The sequence below is a fragment of the Drosophila persimilis genome, unplaced genomic scaffold, assembly GCF_003286085.1.
Source record: "Drosophila persimilis strain 14011-0111.01,24,50 unplaced genomic scaffold, DperRS2 tig00000431-arrow-pilon, whole genome shotgun sequence".
NCBI lineage: Eukaryota > Metazoa > Arthropoda > Insecta > Diptera > Drosophilidae > Drosophila > Drosophila persimilis.
This window is the reverse complement of record NW_020825312.1, coordinates 2,224,348-2,246,825: the sequence shown is the minus strand read 5'-3', so window position 1 is coordinate 2,246,825 and position 22,478 is coordinate 2,224,348. Positions and strand designations below refer to the sequence as shown.

The following is a 22,478-nucleotide window of genomic DNA, read 5'->3' as shown; positions in this document are numbered from 1 at the left end:
GTGAGTAAAACCAAATAATGTTTTTATAATCGTTTGTAGTTTATTTGTATTAGTTTGGCACTTGGTTTAAAACTCAATGGAAAAAGGATAGTACTTATGATTCTGGGCCTTAATTAAATTAAGTGGCACCAAACGCTCGCCGCAGTTGAATTTATCGAGCACAGCGATCTCCTCGGGAGTCAGCTCAAAATCGAAGATGTCGAAGTTCTCAGTTACGCGGTTAATATTGGACGACTTTGGGATAGGTATGGTACCCAAATCAATCTGTCACAAATGAAAATTTAATTAGTGGGAGACGCAAGAGTAAGGTTCGTGAAAAGTATTACCAGGTAACGAAGAACTATCTGGGGCGTAGTCTTGCCGTACTTTTTCGCTATGGCCACAACATCTGGCGAATAGATATAGTTCGGCTTCTGAGCGTCAGGCTTCGGACGGCCCAAAGGAGAGTAAGCCGTGACGGTGATGCCGTGCTGCTTGCAGAAGGCCGTCAAAGGCTTCTGGTTTAGCCCTGGGGAGCACTCCACCTGATTCGTGACAGGCTTTATCTCGCAGTTGGCCAGAATACGCGCCAACTGTTCGCTGTTGAAGTTGGACACGCCGATGCTGCGCACCAGTCCCTGCTTTACAAGCTTCTCCATGGCCTTGTACGTGTCCAAGTAGTCGATGTCGCTTAGCTGGAGATTTCCTTCGTCATCCTTGGGCAGCAGAGTCTCCTCGTTCACATACTTGTAGCCAACGGGCATGTGCATTAGGTACAAATCGATATAGTCCAGGCCTAAGGTTCTCAGCTGCTTGCGACAAATAGGCTCAACGTACCCCGGATCATGGTGTACGTTCCATAGCTGCAACATCATTCGACATACATATAATGCGATGATCTTCGAGTTATTTTGACTCTTTCACTACATACCTTTGTGACCAGGAAAATGTCCTCGCGTTTGACAACTCCTTCAGCAATTCTGTCCCGTATAGCTCGGCCCACTTCGACCTCGTTTTGGTAAAAGTATGCGGTATCTATATGCCGGTAGCCAATATCAATCGCATGCTTAATGGCAGCCGTCCCATCCCCGTCAATTGACTGCAAGTAAACAGCACAGATTCTTCATTTAATCAATAGGTAGCTGAAATGTGTTATGTGCGGCGCATCTGGTATGCAATAGTGGGCTTCTTTAGAAGAGGACGCGTACGTTTCAGCGTAAATACAGTGGAGCGAGCAGAGTCGCGCGAAGAGACCCATCGGGACAACATTCGAGCATATGCAGAGGAGCAAAAGCGTTTGGCCAAAGAAAGGTACAAGCAACTTTGAACAGATCGGCCATTTATTACAACATGAAGGTGAACCCTAGTTTTTCCCATTTTTAAATTCTAAGCCTCATATGGATAGTGCTGATGATCTTTTGCTTTCGAAAACTTCCAGATTCGCAGGCCTCGATTGAGTTTCCCCAGTTGCTGGAGTTCCAGCGGCGTGAGGCAGAAATCAAAGATATCCAGGTTCTCGGAAATGTGAACCTCCTGAGCCGCCTTTGGTATGGGTATCGTGCCAATATCCAGCTGGGTACAATTATACTAGTTAGCGATTAATGATCTTTTTGTAAGTTATCTGCTAATTATACCAAATATCTGAGTGCCAATTGTGCAGGCGTCTTGCCATATTTTCGTGCTAGTGCCAGCACCTCAGCATCTGCGTAGAACGAGGGCAGGGCTCTGCAGGACTTGGGACGACCCAAAGGCGAGTATGCGATAACAGCGATGTCGCGAGTCTTGCAAAACTCCATCAATGGCGTTTGAATCAATTCCGGGTGACACTCTATCTGAAGCGCCGCTGGCTTGACGCGGCTGTTCTGCCACAGTCTTTCCAATTGGAGAGTATTAAAGTTGGACACGCCAAGGCTGCGGGCTAGCCCCAGGTCAACAAGCTGCTCCATGCTCTTGTATGTGTCCACAAAGTCCACGGCACTACGAGGGGGAGCATCTACCAGATTAGATCAGCTCGAGGGATGAAGGGATGTAGGGCAGCAGCCTAGAACTCACTTCGTGCACAGCTTGTCACCATCATGTGGCATCAGATCGTCGTCCGAGACATATTTCACTCCCACGGGCGAGTGCATCAGGTACAGATCGATGTAATCGACGCCTAGCAGCTTCAATTGCAGATCACAGGCGTAGCGCACCCGCTCGGGTTCGTGGTAGATGTCCCAAAGCTATGATGTAGCCATGTATACAGAGACACACATCTTCGACTGCATCCCAGACTCACTTACCTTGGTAACCAGAAACACCTCACTCCGCTTTATTTTCCTCTCACTTATCAGACCTCTTAGAACTTTTCCGATCAGCCCTTCATTGCGATAAAGGTAGGCGGTGTCTATATGCCGGTATCCCGACTCTAGAGCATAGCGCACCGCATTCTCACAACGTGTTTTCTTTAACTAAAAATATGTACATACATATGTATGTAGTACATATGTACATAGGTACATACATATAAGAGTACAATGTCCAAGATGCATCAATAAAGATATTGTCCGCTGTACTATACGTAAAGTCCCTTCCGATTTCACAACTAGAAAAGTTAATAATTATAAGGCGGTAACTTACCTCGTAGGTCCCCAGGCCCAATATAGGCATTTCGTAGCCATTGTTTAACTTTACAGTTGGAGCGAGCTTCATTTTAATTTTTAAAATAAAAATAAAAAAAATTCCAAAAAAATATCGCGGTCGAAAAAATAAATGTGGCAGCAAACTGCCGGCGCTAAAATACCATACTATTTCACATCCAATAAAAGTTTTGAATAAAGGTTTTTATATTGAAATCATATTAAAAGTGGACGATGCGCTTATTTATTTATTATTTTAGACCATTTTTTGTTACATTATGTCATGTTTATACGCTTCAGCTAATAAAAATGTTTTAATATCCAACAAAATAATGTTACTTCTGTTGCATATCACAACACTGAAAAATACATCATATGTACGTTTTATGTATGTTTTACATAAATACATATGAAATAAACAAAGAATTATAAACAATTTGAAACTGATCAAATCTATATTGATGTGATGGACAAACTACCGAATACTTCACCCAGCAGATAATCAGAATTGAAGCTATCAATATTGCCACAATATTGTCTACACAGCTGCAGGTGAAAAAAATCCAAAGAATCGTAATAGCACAAAGGTGGTTACTACTTTAGGAGTAAATAAAATCGAATTTATTAATGTAAACCAACAAGTAGGAAACATGAGCCACATTTACATCCAGGATCCAAACCATTCAGAAGATGCAACACCGGATCTGGAGTCCTACACGGGCTTTGGCAACTCCGCTGCCGAGGCCTTCATTCAGAACTTGGCTGGAATGGTTAATCAGGGGGATGTGGAGACGATGATACGAGCGCAGAAGCAAATGTAAGTATTGTACAATATTGATTATTAAGAGACTGTATTATCTTGAACATCCCCCTTTCAGGCTACAGCGTTTCGAGAAAACCAATGAGATGCTGCTCAATTGCAATGCCCTGTCCCAGAGCCGTTTGAAAAACGCCAATGACGATTTCAAGCGTCACGTAAAGTGTCTCAACGAAATGAAAAAGGATCTGGACCATATATTTCGGAAGATCAGAGTTATTAAACAGAAGCTGCAGCAGCAGTATCCCGCCATATACGCAGACGTCCAGCCACAACGGAGCAGTCTTGCTGAGGAGGCTGAAGACGATACCGACTCGTGCGCCAAGAATTCTGTGGAAACGGTGGCGCCGACTGTGAAGGCCTCGACATCCACCAGTGCCCCGGTGCCCAAGAAAAGCGAAGCGACTATTGAGTATGTTCAGATGGAGGAGGCTGTAGACAACGGGACCGTAGAGATTGAAAACGAACTCATTAAGCGGGTCTGTTCCGTGGAGACTGCGAATCCGAATGACTCTTCCGATTGTACATCAGAGGACACAGGCTAAACACTTTATTTTTAATAATACAATTTGAATAATACAACTTAAAATATAATCTGATACTTATACTGCTTTGGTACCTTTGAGATTATTACCCGACCATCGTAGCTCAAAGATGCAAAAATCCATGGGTCTACGTTGCTCCATTCGGCGCAGTACACCGAGTCCTCGTGTTGGTCAAAGGTCTGAAGTAGACCATCCGACAGCACTTTGTGCCGCTCCTCAGTTTCCCCGCCGCCAAAGTGCGCCCCATCTAGGCCAGCCTGGGCCTGTGTCTCTGAGCTAACAGAGCCCGCGCACGTCAGGAGGACCTTGCAATCACTGGAGCTGGATAGGACCAGTTGGTCGTGGAATGTATTAAAGCGGACCGACCACACCCAGTGGGAGTGATCGCTTCGCTCAAAAACTGGCGCCTTGGGCATACGGCAGTCCCATATCCTGAGGTAGCCATCGTCCCCGCCGGTCAATAGATGGCACTGCTTGTTCGGATTGCAGTCCAAGTCGCGCACCATCTGACTGTGGGCATCGCTTATGCTCCACGCGCAATGCTGTGTGTCGCGCACATCGTATGCACTTAGGCTACAGTCATGCAAGGCGAGGAACTGGTGGCCCTGGTGATGATGCGACCATTTGCCGGTGGTAAAGGGCACCGTGTGCTTGGCACTTCCTGTGCTGGTCACTGGCACATCGGCTACCACGCGGGTCGAGGCTTCTGCGCGCTGCATAACCGCCACTTTGTTGTCCACCACGCAGGCCAATGTCTGCTCCTGGCTGGGATGAAATTCGATGGTTTTGACGCGTTCGCCAAAGGCTTCGGTGTCTAAAACTTCTACTTGCCCCCAAGGAAGGTATTCCGATTTCAGTTCCTGGCCGTCTGGCAGGCTCAAATCCTCCGGTAGCGTTAAAAGTGCTGCATGAGCCTGCACCTGTGCTCCCTTTTGGACATTATAGACAGATGCCAGCAGGCGGGAGTTATGTGGGCAACTGTTTAGCTTCCAAACCTCGCCGAGTGCATGCTCAAACACCTGTGGAGTAAACATTGTTTGGATTGGTTAAATGAGATTTAAATATGTATTTGGTTACCTTGGACTGTATGGAACCCTGCTCCTCGTCGTAGGAGATCAAATGCAACTGATTGGTGGGCTTCAAGGAGTTTGTGGCAATAAAAAAGCAAACCTCATTGCTTTCGCCGTACTGGGGCGTGAGGGCACGAGCCTGCAACTCCAGCCCGTAGATCAGGCTGTTTTCATCCATTGCCAGCAGCTAATTTTGCTGATTTGATTATATGTAAATAATACACATTGCATCTACATATGTACATATGTACATATAATACGTATGTAAGCAACGAGTAGTATGTGTTGTCACAGCTGTCACTCGTCCGATTGACTGATAATACAACCCTGTGCACGCCCAAACCAACACTGTCATCTACTGTACTGTTTTAAAGTCATCTATCGCACACATATAAAAGTGAAAAAAAGGGAAAAAATATAAACTGAAATTGAAAAAAAAGCGTATACTGGGCCTGTTACTAAATTGATTTTGAAGTATAATCTGTAGAGCAAATTATTAAATACACATTGCATCGTGATGGCACAGAACATCAGCCCCGAACAGAGCGGAGGAGCTGGAGGCACCAAACACACCGATGACTCGATGCCAGTGAAAGACAATCATGCCGTGAGCAAAAGGTAAGGCGCCAACTCTTTCTATGAAAATGCAGTGATTCCACTGACCAGGCGATCTTCTCCTATGCTTCGTATAGACTGCAGAAGGAACTTATGAACCTAATGTTGGCCAGCGAGAGGGGAATTTCCGCCTTTCCGGACGGCGAGAACATCTTCAAGTGGGTCGGCACCATTGATGGACCCTCGAACACTGTCTACGCCGGACAGACGTATCGACTGTCTCTGGACTTTCCCAACTCGTATCCGTATGCGGCGCCAGTGGTGAAATTCCTGACATCGTGCTTTCATCCCAACGTCGATTTGCAAGGATCCATTTGTCTGGACATTCTGAAAGATAAGTGGTCAGCCCTGTATGATGTACGCACTATACTGTTGTCCATACAGTCGCTGCTAGGAGAGCCAAACAACGAGAGTCCACTGAATGCGCAGGCCGCGATGATGTGGAACGACCAGAAGGAGTACAAAAAATACTTGGACGGCTTCTACGAGAAACACAAGGACACCTAAACAGATATCCGTCACAATGGTTGTGGCGCCACGTAGCGGTCCAGCACTGGGCTCGCTACCTCTCATCCTATGCTCATATTGCGGCGTATTTATTTACATATAGTGCAAGCGACTCCTCCATTCATCTCCCACTCTGACCAAACGAAAATCCCAACCCCACCCCACCCCCACATCACCAAACCGCCACGCACCACACCACCTCCACATAGTTTATGATGATTTTTGGCAAATGTGCATTGTCATTGTAAGAGACAGATAGAACAAAACAGATAATCGGATAATCTTTATTATACTTTTTTTTGAAACAAATTACTGAATTATGAATGTAATGGTAATCACGTATTTTAAATCTGTCCGTTTTTTAAGCTTAAGCATAAATTTTAGTTAATTGTTTTTATACATGATTTTGAGATATGCCAGCATCATAGCAGATCAATCGATGCCACCCGACTTACATATTGTATTCGATTTGGTCTATGCGACATTGCTGCGCCGGCCATGAAGTGAATGTTAGCTAATTTTAAAGAACGACTCTCCCGAAAACACCTACTCACTCATCGAGCAAGTATTTCTCACTAATATTCTATGCAGCAGGCCTTTATATCCCATCTACCTAAATGTAATAATAAATTTATAGTAATTCGAAACATTGTAACTACTAGTTGAGTTGGCTTGAAAGATATTGAGAACCACCATAAATAAAACAACAAAATACTAACTACTTATTCCTTAGCGATCCGAGCTGAGGATTGATCCTGTTTGCGCTGTGCTGGTAGTCATGTGCTTTTTTTGGTGTACCGCCAGGGCCGCTCGAGTACGGAAGATGCGGCCGCATTTATTGCACCGCAATAGACTCTTGCTGCTGGTATGCCGTCGCTGCAGGTGATCCACCATGTTTTGCTTCGTGTAGAAGCGTTGGCCACAGAACTGGCATACATGACGGCGCTCATCCATGCTCCTGTGCACCCATTCGTGGCGTGCAAGGTGCGCCTTTCGCGCATACGATTTCCCACACCTGTCGCACATGTGCATTGAGGCTGTCGTCGCCTGCTTCTGTACACTTTTGTGCTCCCTCTTGAAGTGGTAGTTCAGACTGCGCGAAGCACTGTACACCTTATCGCACATGGGACACGGATAGGTTATACTCTGAGCGGAGTGCTTCTCGCGGAGGTGTGATTCTAGGAGATTTGCTCGTGCGAAGCTCTTGCCGCAGTGTACGCACGTGTGAGGACTTATCCCGTCGTGCTTCTTCATGTGGGCCTCGAGCGATGAGATTTTGTAGAATCCCCGATTGCATTTACTGCAGTTGAGCGTATATCTCAGTCCCTGCTTGCGTTGCCCGGGCACATTTTGTCGTGACGATATGGGAATCTTCTCCTTTCCCAGTGTTTTCTTTGCAGCTTCATCCTCAATAATATACACTTCCTCCTGAAATTAAAGAGATATTGTATGTATGAGTTCATTTATCCGATTCATTGAAATCTAAGTTCTTTCTATCGCTTTCAATGACTGATGATTGTACCACTATTGTGTGCGTGCCCCCATATCGGACTTAATTAACAATTTTCACGCACTGACCCCCCTAACGGTGTGTTATCAGCAATCTTGCCTAATCTTATCATTTTTGGTGGATCGATAAAGAGACTGGGAGGGAGATTTACTCATCTTAAAACCTATGTACAAGCTGTTCATTGCCATTTCCTTATGTAAATGATAAGCCCAAAGGTTGGTTTGGCAATAATTACAACTATCTACATATTTAATATCACGCTCTTGAGTACCTTAACGTGTGGGAGCACATTGAACTCGGGATACAACAAGAGGTAAAGCTGCCTGTGCTTAATATTGCAGTTTCTGCTGAAGAAGTCTTTCCAAATCCAGATCTTATAGACTCCAAAACCAGGGTGCACGATGTGTGTAGCTATTTTTGTGAAGCCTAAGTGAAAAACATGCCCTCTTTTTGATAGTAAGTTATCTCATAGCTTATTCGCTTTCACCTACAATCAAAAGCGTTTGGTTTGCGAATGCCTTCCCTGGCACTAAGCAACCAATCTACTAAGCAGTGATTGTGATTAGATTGGAGCACACAAACCCTTTAATATCGAGCACCATACATGCACATATGTATATGCATGTCTGCATATGTATAGCCATTGATGTATACAAAACTCACAATATCTTCGATTGATTCTGTGGTTGTCAGCGTTTCCGGACCCCTAAAGACCTCGTCATTGCACGGAATGCCTTCCGAAAGGGTCTCATATTCTGGCAGAACCGAGCTGGTGTTGGCTACAGCGTGCTCCTCGATGGAGTTATGGACGGAATCCTGTGAGTTTACCACCGCCAGAAGCTTCTCAAAGTTCCTGGAGGACTCTTCGCACATGCGTTGAAAGTCGTGGAATTTCTGCACCAACTGGTAGCAACATTCACAGATACTTTTCAGCACCAGCTGCTGCGGTACCAGTTGTTCCTCTTCCTTCATCTGAAGGTCTGGGTCGCCTCCGGTGCAGGAGAAGAATTTGGTCGCCAAGCCCTTCTCGCTGCATAGGTCGTAGGACACATCCTCGGGTCGAAGTAACACCAAGCAGGCCCGGCATAGCTGCATCTTGCTCGAATCCGTTCCAGTTCCTGCGGCGGTAGTGGAGTCCGCAACTGCACGACGCGCGCGAAGTTTTTCTTTTGATTCAAACATCGTCGACTACGGCGCACACACGGTGCCGACGGCATGGAATAAATTGAAATCAATTATCACAATTTACAGTAATGCTGCAGTTTCGTATCCAGAGAGCGGACGGACCCACACAATAACATGACTGCCAGAGACGCAGAGACACAGACAGAGACGGAGACAGAGCCCCCACCACCACCACATGAGCCCACGCTCTGGGGCTTTGACTATGCGGGACATTGAAAGCTGCCAGAAAAAGCTGGCTGATAGATAAGCTCTGTTCAATCTCAGTCAGTCGCGGAAGCTTCCTGCCTTTACGGTTATTTAAGAAGGCGTTGGGCGGGCTTTTTGAATTTGAGAGCAATCCACCAATCAAAACAACCAAAGACAAAACTTATCAGCGAAAAGTCTCATCATGCACACGGCATGCATATTGTTTTTGCATTCTAAGGCATTCTATTTTTCAGCTGCCCGGGCGAAACTTTCCTATCACCTATTAGTCGAGAATGCTTTTATTTGTGTATTATCCGCACAAAGTTGTTACAAATATTTAAATAAAAAAAATATTTTAAATTAAATTACGGGCAAGTCGTCCTTTCTGCAAAGTTGCCATCAAATCATGGACAGGCGTGGACCGATCATAAATGGTACTTAAAAGTATGTATGTAAGTATATTTCTGTGTGTGAGGCCCTCTTCTCTCGATTTAGATAAATAATTTGGAGTTATCCGTAAGCGTATTTATATACTATCCATTGTCATTGCCGATCCCAGTGTCACGGATGTGGCCACCGACGAAATTGTCTCCATGGACACATTCAACTTGTGTTTGAACGCCTGCAGTGTATCCAAGTGGTAGATCCTTTGTGACCCAGTAGCACACGACTTAGCGTCAAGAGCCAGTGTGTACAGGTTGATGTCGCCACTGTTTGCCAGCAACGTAGACATGTAGTGGGGCAAGTAGACGCGCTGCAGGTCCGGTGATTCGGAGAGCTCAGAGTTAATGTCGGTGTCGGCAAGTTCCTTGCTGAAGGATCGATGGAGGCGCACAATCTGCACGCACTGGTAGTGGGATATGAAGAGAAAGGGTTCGCGGTACACAAATCCCGTCGGGGCGTAGACCCAGCTCAAGTCGTAGGGGCGCGAGCGACAGCCGAACTCATCCACGAACACGCCGCACTCGGCGAAACACAGGAGGTATTCCTGCCGTGAAATGCGCACAGCCATGAGGGGCTGGCATTTGGCGGTGTTCTGCATTGACTTATCCGCCAGGTCGACAAACTCATCGGCCGAATAATTGTCCAGATCGATCTCGTAGAACATGTCCGAGCTGACAATGGCAGAGTGGCGCGTAAAGAAGATCGAGGTGACCGCAGTGGCCGTGTCGAGAGCACGCACGGGGTTGAATTTGTGCAAATTATGTTCGTACTTCAAGATGACAATGCGAGTGGAGGTGGCCGCTATGGCCACAGAGTCCAGGGCATTCTCCGCCTCGTTGGAAATCAGAACTAGCTTCCACTTCTCATCGGCCGTTCGGTTGGCAAGCGGCAGCTCTATGGCCGAGGTCTCGAGCACGGGCCTGTGATACGCACTGGAACTCTGGCAGCGCGACTCCAGCTGTCGATAGTCGCACTGAATCAGCTTCTCCGCGACCGTTCCCACTATGATGGCCTTGGCCAGGCGTTTGCAGATCGACATGCAGCTCACGGACTCGATGCCAGCAATGTGGAGCAGTCGCTGCGTGTCTACATGGTAGGCATACAGACCGGTGCTGCAGCCCAGCAGCAGTAGTTGCTGTTCCGCCACCTCAAAGGCGCAGTTTACTTCCAGATCTTTCCCGTGCTCTTGATCCCCTTGGGCATCCGAGCTGTACACTAGCGTGCCAATGTACTCCCCGCTGCCGACGTTGTTTGAACTGGTGCTATCCACGCTCTCGAGGCTGCTGCTGCCCACAGATGGGGCAACACTGATTGCGTCAGCCCCTGACGGGGCACTAGGCTTCGCGGCTCCGCATTCGCCTTGTACGTTCGTGCGGCACTTGCGATGGGCCGCGTCCTTGCACTCCTTGCAGCGCCAGTAAGGCGAGCTGGCGATAATGCTCTGCTTGCACACCACACAGTCCGGAGAACCTGTCTTTGATTCCTGTAGTGCCAGCTCGAAGCGGTGATGGGACTGCTGCTGCTGCTGACCCACAGTCTGTTTTTGGTGCGAATCCTTCTCTGTCGGGGTGGTGATCTCTATCTGGCTTTTGGTACGTTTCAGGGACGACACCTGCTTGCGGGGGGAGCTTGGAGTGACGGCGATGCTGACAGGCCTCTGCTTGAGCTGATGTCCCGACGACTTGAGTGGCGAGCGAAGCGTGGCAGTTCCTACAGCGTCATCAAAAAGTAAATATTATAAGAATAAAGACTTAAGAAAGGATATAGGACCCACCATTGAACTGCTCAAGTTGCTCCTTCAACATGGCCGAGTTCTTTTGTTCGCGGCGTAGTTCTTCGCGCAGGGCGCGATAGAGAATGGAAGATTCCACATCATTGGAGGAGATGTTCTCCTTGTTGCCATGACTCGTGCCAAACAGCTTGTCCGCCAGGGTTTTCTTCTTCTTGTTGGACAGGTCTTCTACTTTGAGCTGCAATTCAATTCAGAGATTTAGTTAGGCAAGGGTCTTTCCAGGAAGATCATTCTGGGGACCCACCTGCAAGTAATCGATCAACTTCTTGTGCTGGGCCAACGTGGCCAGTGCCTTGATGTCACGCTGCACATAAAACTGTTCCTTTTCGGCCATCGTGTCCTGCAGCTCATCGATCTCCGTATGCAGCTCCGCCTGAGCGGTCTGCAGCTCGGCTATCTCGGCCTGTAGGTTGCGCACCTCCTCCTTCTTGTGGAAGAGCTCGCTGAGGATGCGTGTGTTTTCCTCCTTCAAGTTAAGCAATTCGCGCTCGCAGTCGGCGCTCTGTGCCAGGTAGTTCGAGTTCTGGCCATCCAAAATGTTCACCCGCTCTTGTGTGGCAAACAGAACGTTTGTCTGCTCGACCAGTTGGCCCTGTTGGGCGACCATCTTCTTGTGCTGCTCCATTAGATTCTGCTTCAGTTCCTCCAACTCCGAGGAGAGCACTTGGGCTCGCTGCTCGGCCAGCCGCTTGTCGGCCTCTATTCCCGACAGCTCTTGGCGCAGCTTCGTCAGCTGGTCGTTTCGCTCCCGCAGTTTCACGTGGCAAGCGTCCAGCTGGGTCTGCTGCGACTTGTTGCGATCCTGCTCGGTCTTCAGCATGGTCTCCACCTCGGTCAACTGGTTATCCGTCACGCTGCAGGCATACTTCAGCCCCTGGAAGTTGTTCGTCATCGCCTTCAGCTCTCGCTGCAGGCTGTGGCTCGATTCAGTCGCAGCAGTGCTGTTTTCACGCTCCTCTTGCAGCTGACGCTGCATGCTCTTGTGCTCCAACATGACGCCGTCAAAGCGCAGCTGCATTTGCTGTAGCTTCTGCCGCAGTACAGTCTCCTGCTGCTCGAGTTTGTGCACGTTAGCCAGGTGCTCGATTATTTCCGACTTGCACTTCATGCGCTCCTGCTCGGCCTTCTCCCACAGGCGATGTTCCTTCATGACATCCCGCTTGGCAGCAGCCAGTTCCTGCTTCAACTCCTCGATGCGTGACTCTCGCTGGCGCGTTTCTTCCTGTGAGGATTTGAGCATGCGCTGCGACTCCTCTTGGCCACTCTGGGCCTTCTTGATGCGATCCTCTGTCAGCTCCATGCGGCGCGCCAATAGTTTCTTCTCCGCCAGGGCTTCCTCAAGCTGCTTTTCCACTTTCCACAGTGAGAGATTAGCCGCTCGCGCTGCCTGACGTTCAACAATCATATGCTCTCGTACGGCCGCCAGCTTGTCTTCAAGTTTTTCATTCTGACGTTCCAGCATGTCGCCTACTGAGCTATTTCCTATTCCCTGAGACTTTGTGGGGGAAATGCTTTGGTTCTGCTCGTTGAAGCGCTCCAGCATCTGCTCCAGTTTGGTGACGAGAGTTTGGAGTTGATCGGCACGGACCTTCTGCTGGCTTTCGCCTTCTTTGGCGGCCACCAAGTCGGCACGCAGCTGGTCTTCAATGGCATTCAGTTCGGTTAAAGACCCAGGCGCTGTGTTATAAGGGGAAGCATTAGAGGCGAGAGAGGTTTCAGCCATGTGGCAGCGGCATTCGGCGACCTGTAGTTCGCGCTCCAAGCGCTGGCACTCGGCCTTCGCTTCATGAGTTTCGTTCTCCTTCTGCCTCAGCTGCAACTCGAGTTTTGCCTTCGTCGCATGCAGCTCATTATTCGAGGCTATCTCGTGGTTGAGACGTCTCAATATGTCCTCGATGTTGCGCTCTGTGGCGTGCTTGGCCTCTTGGGTCGATTTTCCAGAGCTAATCGATTCGTCCAGCTCCGTGCGAATTCCCTGCATCTCCAATGTCAAGCGGCGGTACGAGTCCTGCGACTCGCGTATCTTGTTGCGCAGGTCCAACAGCTTCTGCTCGTAGGACTCGGCCATCTGGCTCTTTTGCTGCTCGTGCCCGGCATCGGCCTTGATGGTCTGCTCCTTCAGCTGCTTAAGCACATCCTTATAGTTCTGCAGCTTGGCAGTCAGATGCTTGCATTCGTCGCTCTTGGCAACAAACTCGAGCTCACGGGCATCCATTTTCTGCAGTGTGGAGGCCAACTCCTGGTTTTTCTCGGCCAGTTGCTTTTCGTAGCGCTGCTCCGAGGATATCTTTGCCTCTTCGTACTTTTGCCGATTCAGCCGCAGCAGGTCCGTGATTGTGGACTCCTTTTTGGACCACATTTCCTCATCCACTTTGGCCGAGCTTTGGAGGGTCTTGATTTGTGTCTTGCAATTGGCCAACTCCATAGTCTTGTCCTTGATTATTTGCTGTAGCTTCTTGATTTCTATTTTGGCGTCCAGCACAACCTGCGACTTGTTGTCCGTTTTCTTGAGCGACTGCTGGGCCCGCAAGAGATCCTGCTTCAGCATTGAGATTTCAGTCTCTCGCGACTTGAGCCTTTGCTGCAGGTCCTTGAGCTTTTCCTGCAATTTGTTGGCACGCGCCTCGTCGACGGAATCGCAATTTGGCGGCTTGTCCATATGCACAAAGCTGTAGCCCAAAAACGGCAGATCCTTGCCACTAAAATCATGCGACTTCATGTTCGTAGTGAGGGACTTTTTGCCTAGCTGATCCCTGCGGGACTTGTGTCGCGTGCCATCCTTAAAATTGGATGTATCATCGTCCGACTTGATGTTTGGGATAATGGGCGGCACCTGAGAGCGCATACAATTCCATTGAATATCGTCAAAGAAGGCATGTGTTTTGATGCGATCGTAGGACAGACGCTTCGATGGGTTCGTGACCAACGACTCGATCAGATCCCTGTAGTTCTTCGAGACCTTTAGCTCGCTGGGAAAGTTAATCAGCTCCTTCAGGTGGCTCTCCTCGCAGTGGGAGAGTATCTTTGAATATGTCTCGTGCACATTGTCCTCGTGGAACGGCGTCGTTTCGCAAAGCAACTCATAGCCAATGATGCCCATGGACCAGTAATCGCAGCTGACCTAAGGGGGGAATGGAATAGAATGTTCAAGTATGAATATCTTTGGCCAAACACTGAACACTGAAGAGCACTCTTCAGGTCTGCGAACATACAGCCGCACTCACATCATGCATCGACTTTGATAGTTTGTAAGTGGAGATGGTCTGCAGCAGCTCCGGAGCTATGTAATCCGGCGTACCCACGGGCGAAAGGCTGAGCACATGCCCGTCTCGGTCTAGGGCAGCCGCATTGCCGAAATCAGCCAGCTTAATGTGCCCAAAGCGATCAATCAGTATATTTTCCGGCTTAATATCGCGATGCACATATCCCATTTCGTGGAGTGTGTGCAGGGCCAGAGTCAGTTCAGCCAGATAGAAGCGCGCAAGGTGCTCGTCAAAGGGTCCGTGGCGAGACATCAGGCTGAGTAAATCTCCGCCAGGCATATATTCCATGATCAGATACAAATTATCGTTGTCCTGTGAATTTTTCCAACTCGATCAAGTAATAGTTGAAGTAAAAACCAAGCAAAACTCACCTGGAAAGCGTACTGCAAATTTATCAGCCACTCAGAGTTGCGCGCCGACATAATGTCGCGCTCCTCCTTCACCTGGGAAGTGGTCACAACAGACTTTTTAATCTTCTTCATGGCGTAGATGTCGGACGTCTGACGCTCCACCACAAGATGCACATTCCCGAAATATCCCTGGCCAATAAGCGCCTTGATGATGAAGTCGTCCGCATTGACGCGCAGTTTGCGAGTCTCTTCGACAATGGGGCGGACTAAATGTGGAATAGTAATATATATATAGTGGAACGGCCAGCACAGCGACTCATGCAGTAGCATACGTACACTTATTAACAAACTCGGAAATGTTGCGGTCGCGCTTCTTCAGGGCATCCTTGTCGCATTCATTGTATAGCAAGCAGAATGCGTCGAGCAAGCCTTCGCGGGATACCGCCTCGGCAACAGCTGCACTTGTGGTGCTCACAGGCAAAATACTTCTTCGGAAACCGCCGCTAGAGCCTGCTGGCTTCTGGGTGACGCCAACTCCTTTGCCCAGTATTAAATTATTTAGGCGCGTCGTGCGGACGCTAATGGGATCGCGCTGGGGTGGCATATTGACATAAGACAGTTCACTGATTCTACACAAACTAATTGATATATTTTCACATAAATATGAAAAGAAATATCTATTTTCTTAGCATTTCCTGTGAATTTGCAGTTTGAGAAGTTTTGAATGAAAAAATGCTGTAGCGCCGAGCAGTGTGTCCGACCCTCAAAAATATACCGAAATATACCGTCTCATTTAAAAAATATACCGTAAATATACTGACGAATTCAAGTTATATTTTGCATATTCCTCGTTTTTGATATTCTGTGGAATATTCTCAGCTATATAGCACATTTAGCCATGCTCACATAATTTTATACGATTAATGAATCAATTTTCTACTTGACCGGCACATTTAATACTTGGCTTTGCTTGTTTTTGCCTCAATTTTGGTTTCTCAACAACAATATAGCGACTCGTATGATGGAAAACCGAGCTTAGCCCACTTAAGCCCCCTATATTTAAATAGTTCAACTACACGAGGTAAATGGCGGAATATATTAACGATTGTAAATTCTTATAGATCCATCCTATCCTTCCCTTTAAGTTGCCAAACCCCACGAATCTTTCATCTGAACTGCGCTAAAATGATTACCCCCTTGGCTTATAATAGGTTAATAGTTCTCCGGCAAGCATTGAAACCATATTGCTTAATTTTGATGTTCCGTCAAATATAATAAGCTACATAGAACATTTAGCCATGCCCACATATTTTGGTCCAATTAATGAATCAATTTTCTACTTGACTGGCTTGTTTTATATACTTGACTTTTTTTTCTGCTACGGCTATTGCTTTCATTGTTTTTGCCTCATTGTTGGTGCCTCAACAACAATATAGCGTCTCGTATGATGAAAAAATGAACTTAGTAAACGTAAGCCCGCTCTATTTAAATTGTTGAACTACTTGAGGTAAATGGCGGAAATATTAACGATTGTAAAGTTTGAATCAAAAGTAGCGCCGAGGGAAGCCAAACACAGGGCTGCATAGCCACTCGCAGTGTTGCCTTGAAACCGATAAAAAAATTGTCCGCAGGAAATGTATACAGAAATAAATTCTAAGGGAAAAATGTTGCTATTTATTATTTGATTAGTTGTTTTGTGAATGAAATTATAAACAAAAAACTTAAATATATTTACTCGTTGATAACTAACACACACTTTCCAACACTGGACATTGCATGCGAGTTGTGCAGCTCGCCCGACTTCTTTCCACTTTCGACGGGTAGGTTTTTGCAGACGGAAGGTGAAAAGATTTTCTGCGTAGAAAATTGCAAATTCTAACATCTACAACCGTGTGTGCTGCACAAAAGACATTTAAAAGTAGTTTGCACAATAGTGCACAAGCGCAGGCACGTATTGCAATTGTGGATAGACAGTTTTTAGCCGCAAAATCAGCGCTGGAACTGGAAAGTAATTGTGTGCTTGCCAACGTCGAAGGCTGTGGGAGCAGGAAAGGTTGGAACCGTCGAGAAATCGTTGTCGTCGCGCTCGCTATAATTGTTTGCTTTTGCCCGATATTCGTGGAAATAGAGATACGCGCGCTGTTGGCAAACATTTATATATACACACAGCTTTATTATTTTCTCGAAAAGTTTGGAGTCTTTTTTTTTTGATCATTTTGTAACGTGAGTGTGGGTGACTAAGTAGAGCAAAATGAGTGGGGGATTGCCGGAGTTGGGCTCGAAAATCAGCCTAATTTCGAAGGCGGACATCAGGTATGAGGGCCGCTTGTACACGGTGGATCCGCAGGAGTGCACCATTGCTCTCTCAAGTGGTAAGTAGTGCACAAATCTCCCATCCTTTTAATTCCATAATTTTTGTTATAATTCATACTCTATACGCCATAATGTGCACCGAAATTCCCTATAAAAAAACGGTTCTTCGAAGTAGTGGCCGAGGAGCGAAAAGAAAATGGTTTCTTTCAATTTCCTCTTCCTTTTCCACACTTTTTCGTTATGTGGTGTTGCTTTTGTTATTTTTTTTACAGTAATTTCCTTCCCTTACCGTCGCTCAGAGAGTGTTGTAGGCGGCGGACTATTACTCTGGATTCTTTCTCTCTCTCTCTCTCTCTCTCTCTCTCGCTGGCACTCTCTCACTTATGCTTTTTGTTTGTCATGTTGGCGCTCAGATGCTGTCGCCTGCACAGAGAAACGAAACGGCTGTTTGGCCTCTTTTTCGTCTCGCCTGTTGTTGTACAGTGTTGCTTTTGCATTTTACATGAGAACGAGCGGGCACATACACACACACACAAGTCCATATGCAAGCTCTTTGTGGCGAACCGAACGAACCGAACCGAACTTTGTTTGCAAAAACAAATTCAATGTGTATATGTACATGTGTATGTATGCACCTATGTGTGTCTGCTTATTTCCATTCCTTCGCAGAACATTTTGGCGCCAGTTAACGGGACTCCTGCAGCTCCCGTTATTAATGTCAGTGACACTGCACTGAAACGAAGAAGAACGGGAAAGCATACATAAACGCACACACACACACACACCCACAATGTAATAGCATGCGTTTTTATGCTTCCTTTTGTTGAGGTTAAATAGGAAATAATGAGGTTTAACCTTAAACAATCTTGATTCTTTAATTTATGTATACTTTCTCTTTTTTGTTTAGTGCGATCCTTCGGAACAGAAGACCGTGACACACAGTTCCAGATCGCGCCGCAGTCTCAGATCTACGACTACATTCTCTTTCGGGGCTCGGACATTAAGGATATTCGCGTCGTCAACAATCACACGCTGCCGCACCACAATGATCCGGCGATTATGCAAGCCCACCTGCAGAATGGCCCGCCCCAAGTCATGCCGCAGCACTTTCCCATGCCGAATTCCATGAACGCACCGCCTCAGCAGCAGCAACAGCAACATGGCGCCCCGTCCATGGGTGGATCCAGCGGAGGTCCGGCTCCTGGTGCCCCAGGTGCCAGCTATGGCAACGGCAATCCATTTGGCAATCTGGGTGCTTCCAACCTAGGAATGGTGGGCAATTCAGGCGGCGGCTCTTTGGCGCCCGGTGCTGGAGCACCAGGCGGAGGACCCTTCATGCACATTGGCGGCAATCAGCAACAGCAGCAGTCAAAGCCCCAGCAGCAGCAGAAGCAATCAAGTAAGTTATCGGTTTTAAACGTTCGGAATGCCTTTTGGTCTGCATGCATGCCCAATGTTTATTAAATGCGGAATTCAGATTGTGGCTAGCTTCAAGCGGGTATCCACTTGTGCTGTTCGCTTCCCATGTAAAATTCAAACATCAACTAACACACACTGCCTGCACATGTACTCGTCTCGGTGGTCTATATGTGAAGTTTCCGTTTTAGACATGCTTGCCGGCGCCTCACGATCGACGACGCCCATTAGCCTGATCGTCAGTCCTACGGCGGAGCTGACCCAACAGCAGCAGTTGCATCAGCAGCAGCAGAGCGCCGCCCAGGGAATGAGGGATGGTATGGCGCGCGATGCTGGTCATAAGCGTCAGAACCATCAGCAACAACAGCAGCAGCAACAGTCCCAGCAGCAGCAGCGTGGCGGACCCAACAATATGCAGCCCCAGCAGCAGCAGCAGCGGAACACCAACGACTTCTACCACCAGCAGCGTGATCGTCGCGATTCTGGCCGTCAATTGGACAACAACTACAGTAACAATTACAATAACAATCAACGAAACAATCGCGGCGGCGGAAACGGCATGCAGCAACAGCGTGGTGGCGGCGGCGGTGGAGCTGGCGGTGGAGGAGGTAACGGCGGCGGTGGCCAAAACGCGTGGAATATGCATCGTGGCGGTCCACAGAGCTCTAACAATATGAACAATATGTCGCGTAACCGTGGTATGGGATCCCGAGGCCCAATGCGACCAAATCAGGTATGGATATAGCATGGCATGGCCATCCTCCCCCCAAACAGACAAGGGAGTAACATTTCTCCTTGGTATCATGCAGGGCTATCGTCCGAACTCAGCCAACCAGAACAAACCTCGTAACAAGATCAAGTTTGAGGGCGACTTTGATTTCGAGCAGGCCAACAATAAATTCGAAGAGCTGCGCACCCAACTGGCCAAGCTCAAGGTGGCCGATGAGGCAGCCAACAAGACGGCAACAGCAACTACTGATCCAACAACAGCAGGAGCAGCAGCAGCAACAGCAACAACAGTAGCTCCAACCAATGAACCACAGGTATGAATGCACTCTTAAATTGTATGGGTTTATGTGACGTGTCATGTATTCCTTGTTTCTCTTTAGTTGAATGGTGAGACCGACAAGAAGGACGATTCTGGCAATGAGACCGGCGCTGGTGAGCATGAGCCCGAGGATGAGGATGTTCATGTGGGCTACGACAAAACCAAGTCATTCTTCGACAACATCTCTTGCGAGGCTGCTCAGGATCGCAAGGGCAAGAAGAATGATTGGCGCCAGGAGCGCAAATTGAATACCGAGACATTTGGGGTTGGATCCACACGTCGCGGCAGGTAAGTGCCACCCAACCACCACAAAGATGCTACTTTTGCACGTCGCTGACTGCTCACTTTCTTTGTTTCTTGCTTGGACTATAGCTATCGCGGACGCAACCATTACTACAACAACAACAATGGAATGGGCGGAGGCGCTGGTGCTGGTAGTGGCATGAACACGGGCTACGGCGGTGCGCCCGGCTACAATCGCAACAACTATCGCATGGGAGGTGGCGGTAACTACCGGAACCGTAGCAACAACCGGAACAGCAACAACAACGGCAACCGGGGCCAGCCGCAGCAACAGCTAAACCCAATGCCCAATGGCAACGTGAGCGCAGCCGCAGCGATCAAGGCAGCCAACAATGCAGCAGCAGCAGCAGCAGGAGGCGCTGGTGCCAATAATGTGGATGCCCCTGCAACAGCCGCAGCGACGAAGTCAGCAGCGTCCCTCATGCCGGAGCAAAAGCAACAGGTGGCGGCAGTCTGTAAGTGATACACTTGTAAGGAATCTGTAAGGATCAATTGGAAAACATGAAATCCCCCTCTTTTGCAGCACAATAATGTCGCAAATCGCAGAATCGCAAGAACAGTGGGCGGCGTCGTCCACTTTAAATACGAAAAACGAAAGCAACTATCCTACTCATTGAAAAGGCTACAAAACAAAGCAAAAACTATTCGAAAGCAACCCAATCAACCGAAACCGACCGATCGATGACACACACACACACACACACACAGGCTCTTATAATCAGGAATTTCGAGATACGGATCTAACGGAATAAATATATATTGTATAATTTTACTTAGTGTTAAAATCTTCTCACGACGTCCTGCGCGCACTATGCCCGCCAACCACCGTGCTGCAGCACATTGCGCGATGTAATGCTTGAATAATTGAAGGCGCGAAGGAAGAGGAAGGCGTGCCAACCGGCCATGTTAGGTTTTTTGTGTAAATGGCAGGTTGTTGTAACACTCTGAACACCCTAACCTAATCCTTTTTAGCCAAGCGGAGACCGGAAACAGGATCCACGGCACAGAGTGATCCTCCGATAACAAGCGCATGCACACACCTCCGTATAATTAGTAATAGATGTGAAAGATAATGTAGACTTAAGGTATGAGAGGATCTGCAAAACGAAACACAAACAAACAAACAAAACACACACACACAAGTAAAATACTAATTAGAACACACTGCGAGTCGAAATAATGAAATAAATGGAAAATAAACATACAAGATACAAGTAATCCATGGAATTCCCAGCTTAAGTAAAAGCTAAGTTCACATTTTTCAATTGGATACGAAAAAGAGAAAAAAAAAACCAAAACCCTTAACCCTTAAATCGTAACCCTTATTGTAATACTGTATTCTTTGTGGGGCGTAAAACAGAAAACAGCGACAGACTTGAAACGTTTTACTAGCATTTAATCTATGATTTAAGACCATTTTAAAGATGAAAATGAAAAATAAAATCAGCAATGCGTATTGCAAATTGTATTAAAAGCACAATTTCCGAAATTTTGGCAGCAGCAGAATTCTGTACAAGTTTCAAATTATTTAAAAAATCATTCAAAGAGAAACCGAAAACCAGTGGTAGAGAAGAAACGAAACGATACGATACGATACGTAGGATCTCGGGTTGCAAGCTTGCATTGGAATTTATGTAACTTAATATTTGAAAACAGTCTCAGTAGTGTTTCGTTCTTGGTGTAGAAGTAGCAGAGCAGCCAAGATTACTTTGTGATTTGCTGACGGTTTTGGGCTTAATGCAGAGAAACCGTTCAAGTGAAATAACATTCTGCATGCTTCATCGTTTAAGAGACCCATGATATACATACATACACACGAATATAAGGTATGCCTTCCCACAGCTCCCTGGAGCCCTGGGGATTACATGTAATCAGATATATATATATATATATATATATATATTTGTACTAAATTCAGCACAAAAAACGTTTCCCAATAATAGTGAGGTGTGGCGAGGTGCACGGAGTACACACATTTGCACACAGACACATTTCAACATAATGTAATCATAAAAACAAAACAAAATATGTATGTAATTGTATCTAATATATGTATATCTCTCCTCTCCACATATGCTCACCCCTGATTAGCTCTACATATTATGTATATATACGATATAAATATGCAATTATCGAGTTAGCCAGATAAACATATACTAATAGTACGTTTCGCAAGTAACATCAAAATTGTAAAGACTACCTTATTGAACTTAAAATTACTTAAACATTTGATAACGTGTAATAGAAATAAATGAATTCAACAATAAGTAACTGCAGTTAACACTTTTCATTGTACTATCTACTATCTACTACCCCATTCCCCGTTACCCATCCTCATAAGTACGTACATATGTATACACTCCAACACGTCTGTTTCCATAAATGCCTTTGCAAGCTGCCTTCCACGTGTCGCTGCGCCTGCGCATGAACAACAAACATATTCAGAAACTAACATACATAATAAAAAACACTCGGATGTGCATTAGCCTTTGTACAATGACCGCTCTCTCAAGTCCG

The 22,478-nt window shown here is 46.9% G+C and overlaps 7 protein-coding genes across 12 annotated transcripts; 3 read left to right on the top strand and 4 right to left on the bottom strand.

The window, feature by feature from the left end:
• Nucleotides 1-15: 15 nt before the first annotated feature.
• LOC6596224 (1,5-anhydro-D-fructose reductase) lies at nt 16-2,710 on the bottom strand. Of its 2 annotated transcripts, XM_026989443.1 has the most exons (5): nt 2,599-2,710; nt 2,262-2,429; nt 2,032-2,201; nt 1,614-1,956; nt 1,331-1,551 (listed from the first exon to the last, which is right to left on the bottom strand). In XM_026989443.1, the coding sequence occupies exons 1-5, from the start codon at nt 2,668-2,670 to the stop codon at nt 1,366-1,368; spliced, it is 939 nt and encodes a 312-aa protein (XP_026845244.1). In that variant the 5' UTR covers nt 2,671-2,710; the 3' UTR covers nt 1,331-1,365. The 2 variants fall into 2 exon arrangements, with proteins under 2 accessions (XP_026845243.1, XP_026845244.1); XM_026989442.1 differs by lacking the exons at nt 1,331-1,551; nt 1,614-1,956; nt 2,032-2,201; nt 2,262-2,429 and adding exons at nt 16-264; nt 327-842; nt 911-1,078 and having other exon boundaries at nt 2,599-2,685.
• A 346-nt stretch (nt 2,711-3,056) lies between these two features.
• LOC6596225 (kxDL motif-containing protein CG10681) lies at nt 3,057-4,019 on the top strand. The gene is made up of 3 exons (XM_002021149.2): nt 3,057-3,184; nt 3,243-3,414; nt 3,476-4,019. The coding sequence occupies exons 2-3, from the start codon at nt 3,248-3,250 to the stop codon at nt 3,957-3,959; spliced, it is 651 nt and encodes a 216-aa protein (XP_002021185.1). The 5' UTR covers nt 3,057-3,184; nt 3,243-3,247; the 3' UTR covers nt 3,960-4,019.
• Nucleotides 3,942-5,236, bottom strand: LOC6596226 (EARP-interacting protein homolog). Of its 2 annotated transcripts, XM_026989504.1 has the most exons (3): nt 5,037-5,236; nt 4,791-4,978; nt 3,942-4,724 (listed from the first exon to the last, which is right to left on the bottom strand). In XM_026989504.1, exons 1-3 carry the CDS (start codon nt 5,205-5,207, stop codon nt 3,998-4,000), a joined length of 1,086 nt encoding a protein of 361 aa, XP_026845305.1. In that variant the 5' UTR covers nt 5,208-5,236; the 3' UTR covers nt 3,942-3,997. The 2 variants fall into 2 exon arrangements, with proteins under 2 accessions (XP_026845305.1, XP_002021186.1); XM_002021150.2 differs by having other exon boundaries at nt 3,942-4,978.
• A 242-nt stretch (nt 5,237-5,478) lies between these two features.
• Nucleotides 5,479-6,798, top strand: LOC6596227 (ubiquitin-conjugating enzyme E2 C). Its single transcript, XM_002021151.2, has 2 exons — nt 5,479-5,647; nt 5,722-6,798. Exons 1-2 carry the CDS (start codon nt 5,547-5,549, stop codon nt 6,149-6,151), a joined length of 531 nt encoding a protein of 176 aa, XP_002021187.2. The 5' UTR covers nt 5,479-5,546; the 3' UTR covers nt 6,152-6,798.
• A 73-nt stretch (nt 6,799-6,871) lies between these two features.
• On the bottom strand, nt 6,872-8,996 carry LOC6596228 (zinc finger protein 771). Its single transcript, XM_002021152.2, has 2 exons — nt 8,325-8,996; nt 6,872-7,579 (listed from the first exon to the last, which is right to left on the bottom strand). The coding sequence occupies exons 1-2, from the start codon at nt 8,841-8,843 to the stop codon at nt 6,881-6,883; spliced, it is 1,218 nt and encodes a 405-aa protein (XP_002021188.2). The 5' UTR covers nt 8,844-8,996; the 3' UTR covers nt 6,872-6,880.
• A 301-nt stretch (nt 8,997-9,297) lies between these two features.
• LOC6596229 (citron Rho-interacting kinase) lies at nt 9,298-15,502 on the bottom strand. Its single transcript, XM_026989834.1, has 6 exons — nt 15,218-15,502; nt 14,903-15,147; nt 14,493-14,843; nt 11,513-14,389; nt 11,251-11,446; nt 9,298-11,186 (listed from the first exon to the last, which is right to left on the bottom strand). Exons 1-6 carry the CDS (start codon nt 15,483-15,485, stop codon nt 9,559-9,561), a joined length of 5,565 nt encoding a protein of 1,854 aa, XP_026845635.1. The 5' UTR covers nt 15,486-15,502; the 3' UTR covers nt 9,298-9,558.
• A 1,227-nt stretch (nt 15,503-16,729) lies between these two features.
• Nucleotides 16,730-21,211, top strand: LOC6596230 (protein LSM14 homolog B-A). 4 transcript variants are annotated; one of them, XM_002021154.2, is made up of 7 exons: nt 16,730-17,253; nt 18,102-18,593; nt 18,802-19,343; nt 19,420-19,653; nt 19,720-19,946; nt 20,031-20,416; nt 20,485-21,211. In XM_002021154.2, the coding sequence occupies exons 1-7, from the start codon at nt 17,133-17,135 to the stop codon at nt 20,490-20,492; spliced, it is 2,010 nt and encodes a 669-aa protein (XP_002021190.1). In that variant the 5' UTR covers nt 16,730-17,132; the 3' UTR covers nt 20,493-21,211. The 4 variants fall into 4 exon arrangements, with proteins under 4 accessions (XP_002021190.1, XP_026845621.1, XP_026845624.1 ...); XM_026989820.1 differs by having other exon boundaries at nt 18,790-19,343; XM_026989823.1 differs by lacking the exon at nt 20,485-21,211 and having other exon boundaries at nt 20,031-20,424.
• The last annotated feature ends 1,267 nt before the right edge of the window (nt 21,212-22,478 follow it).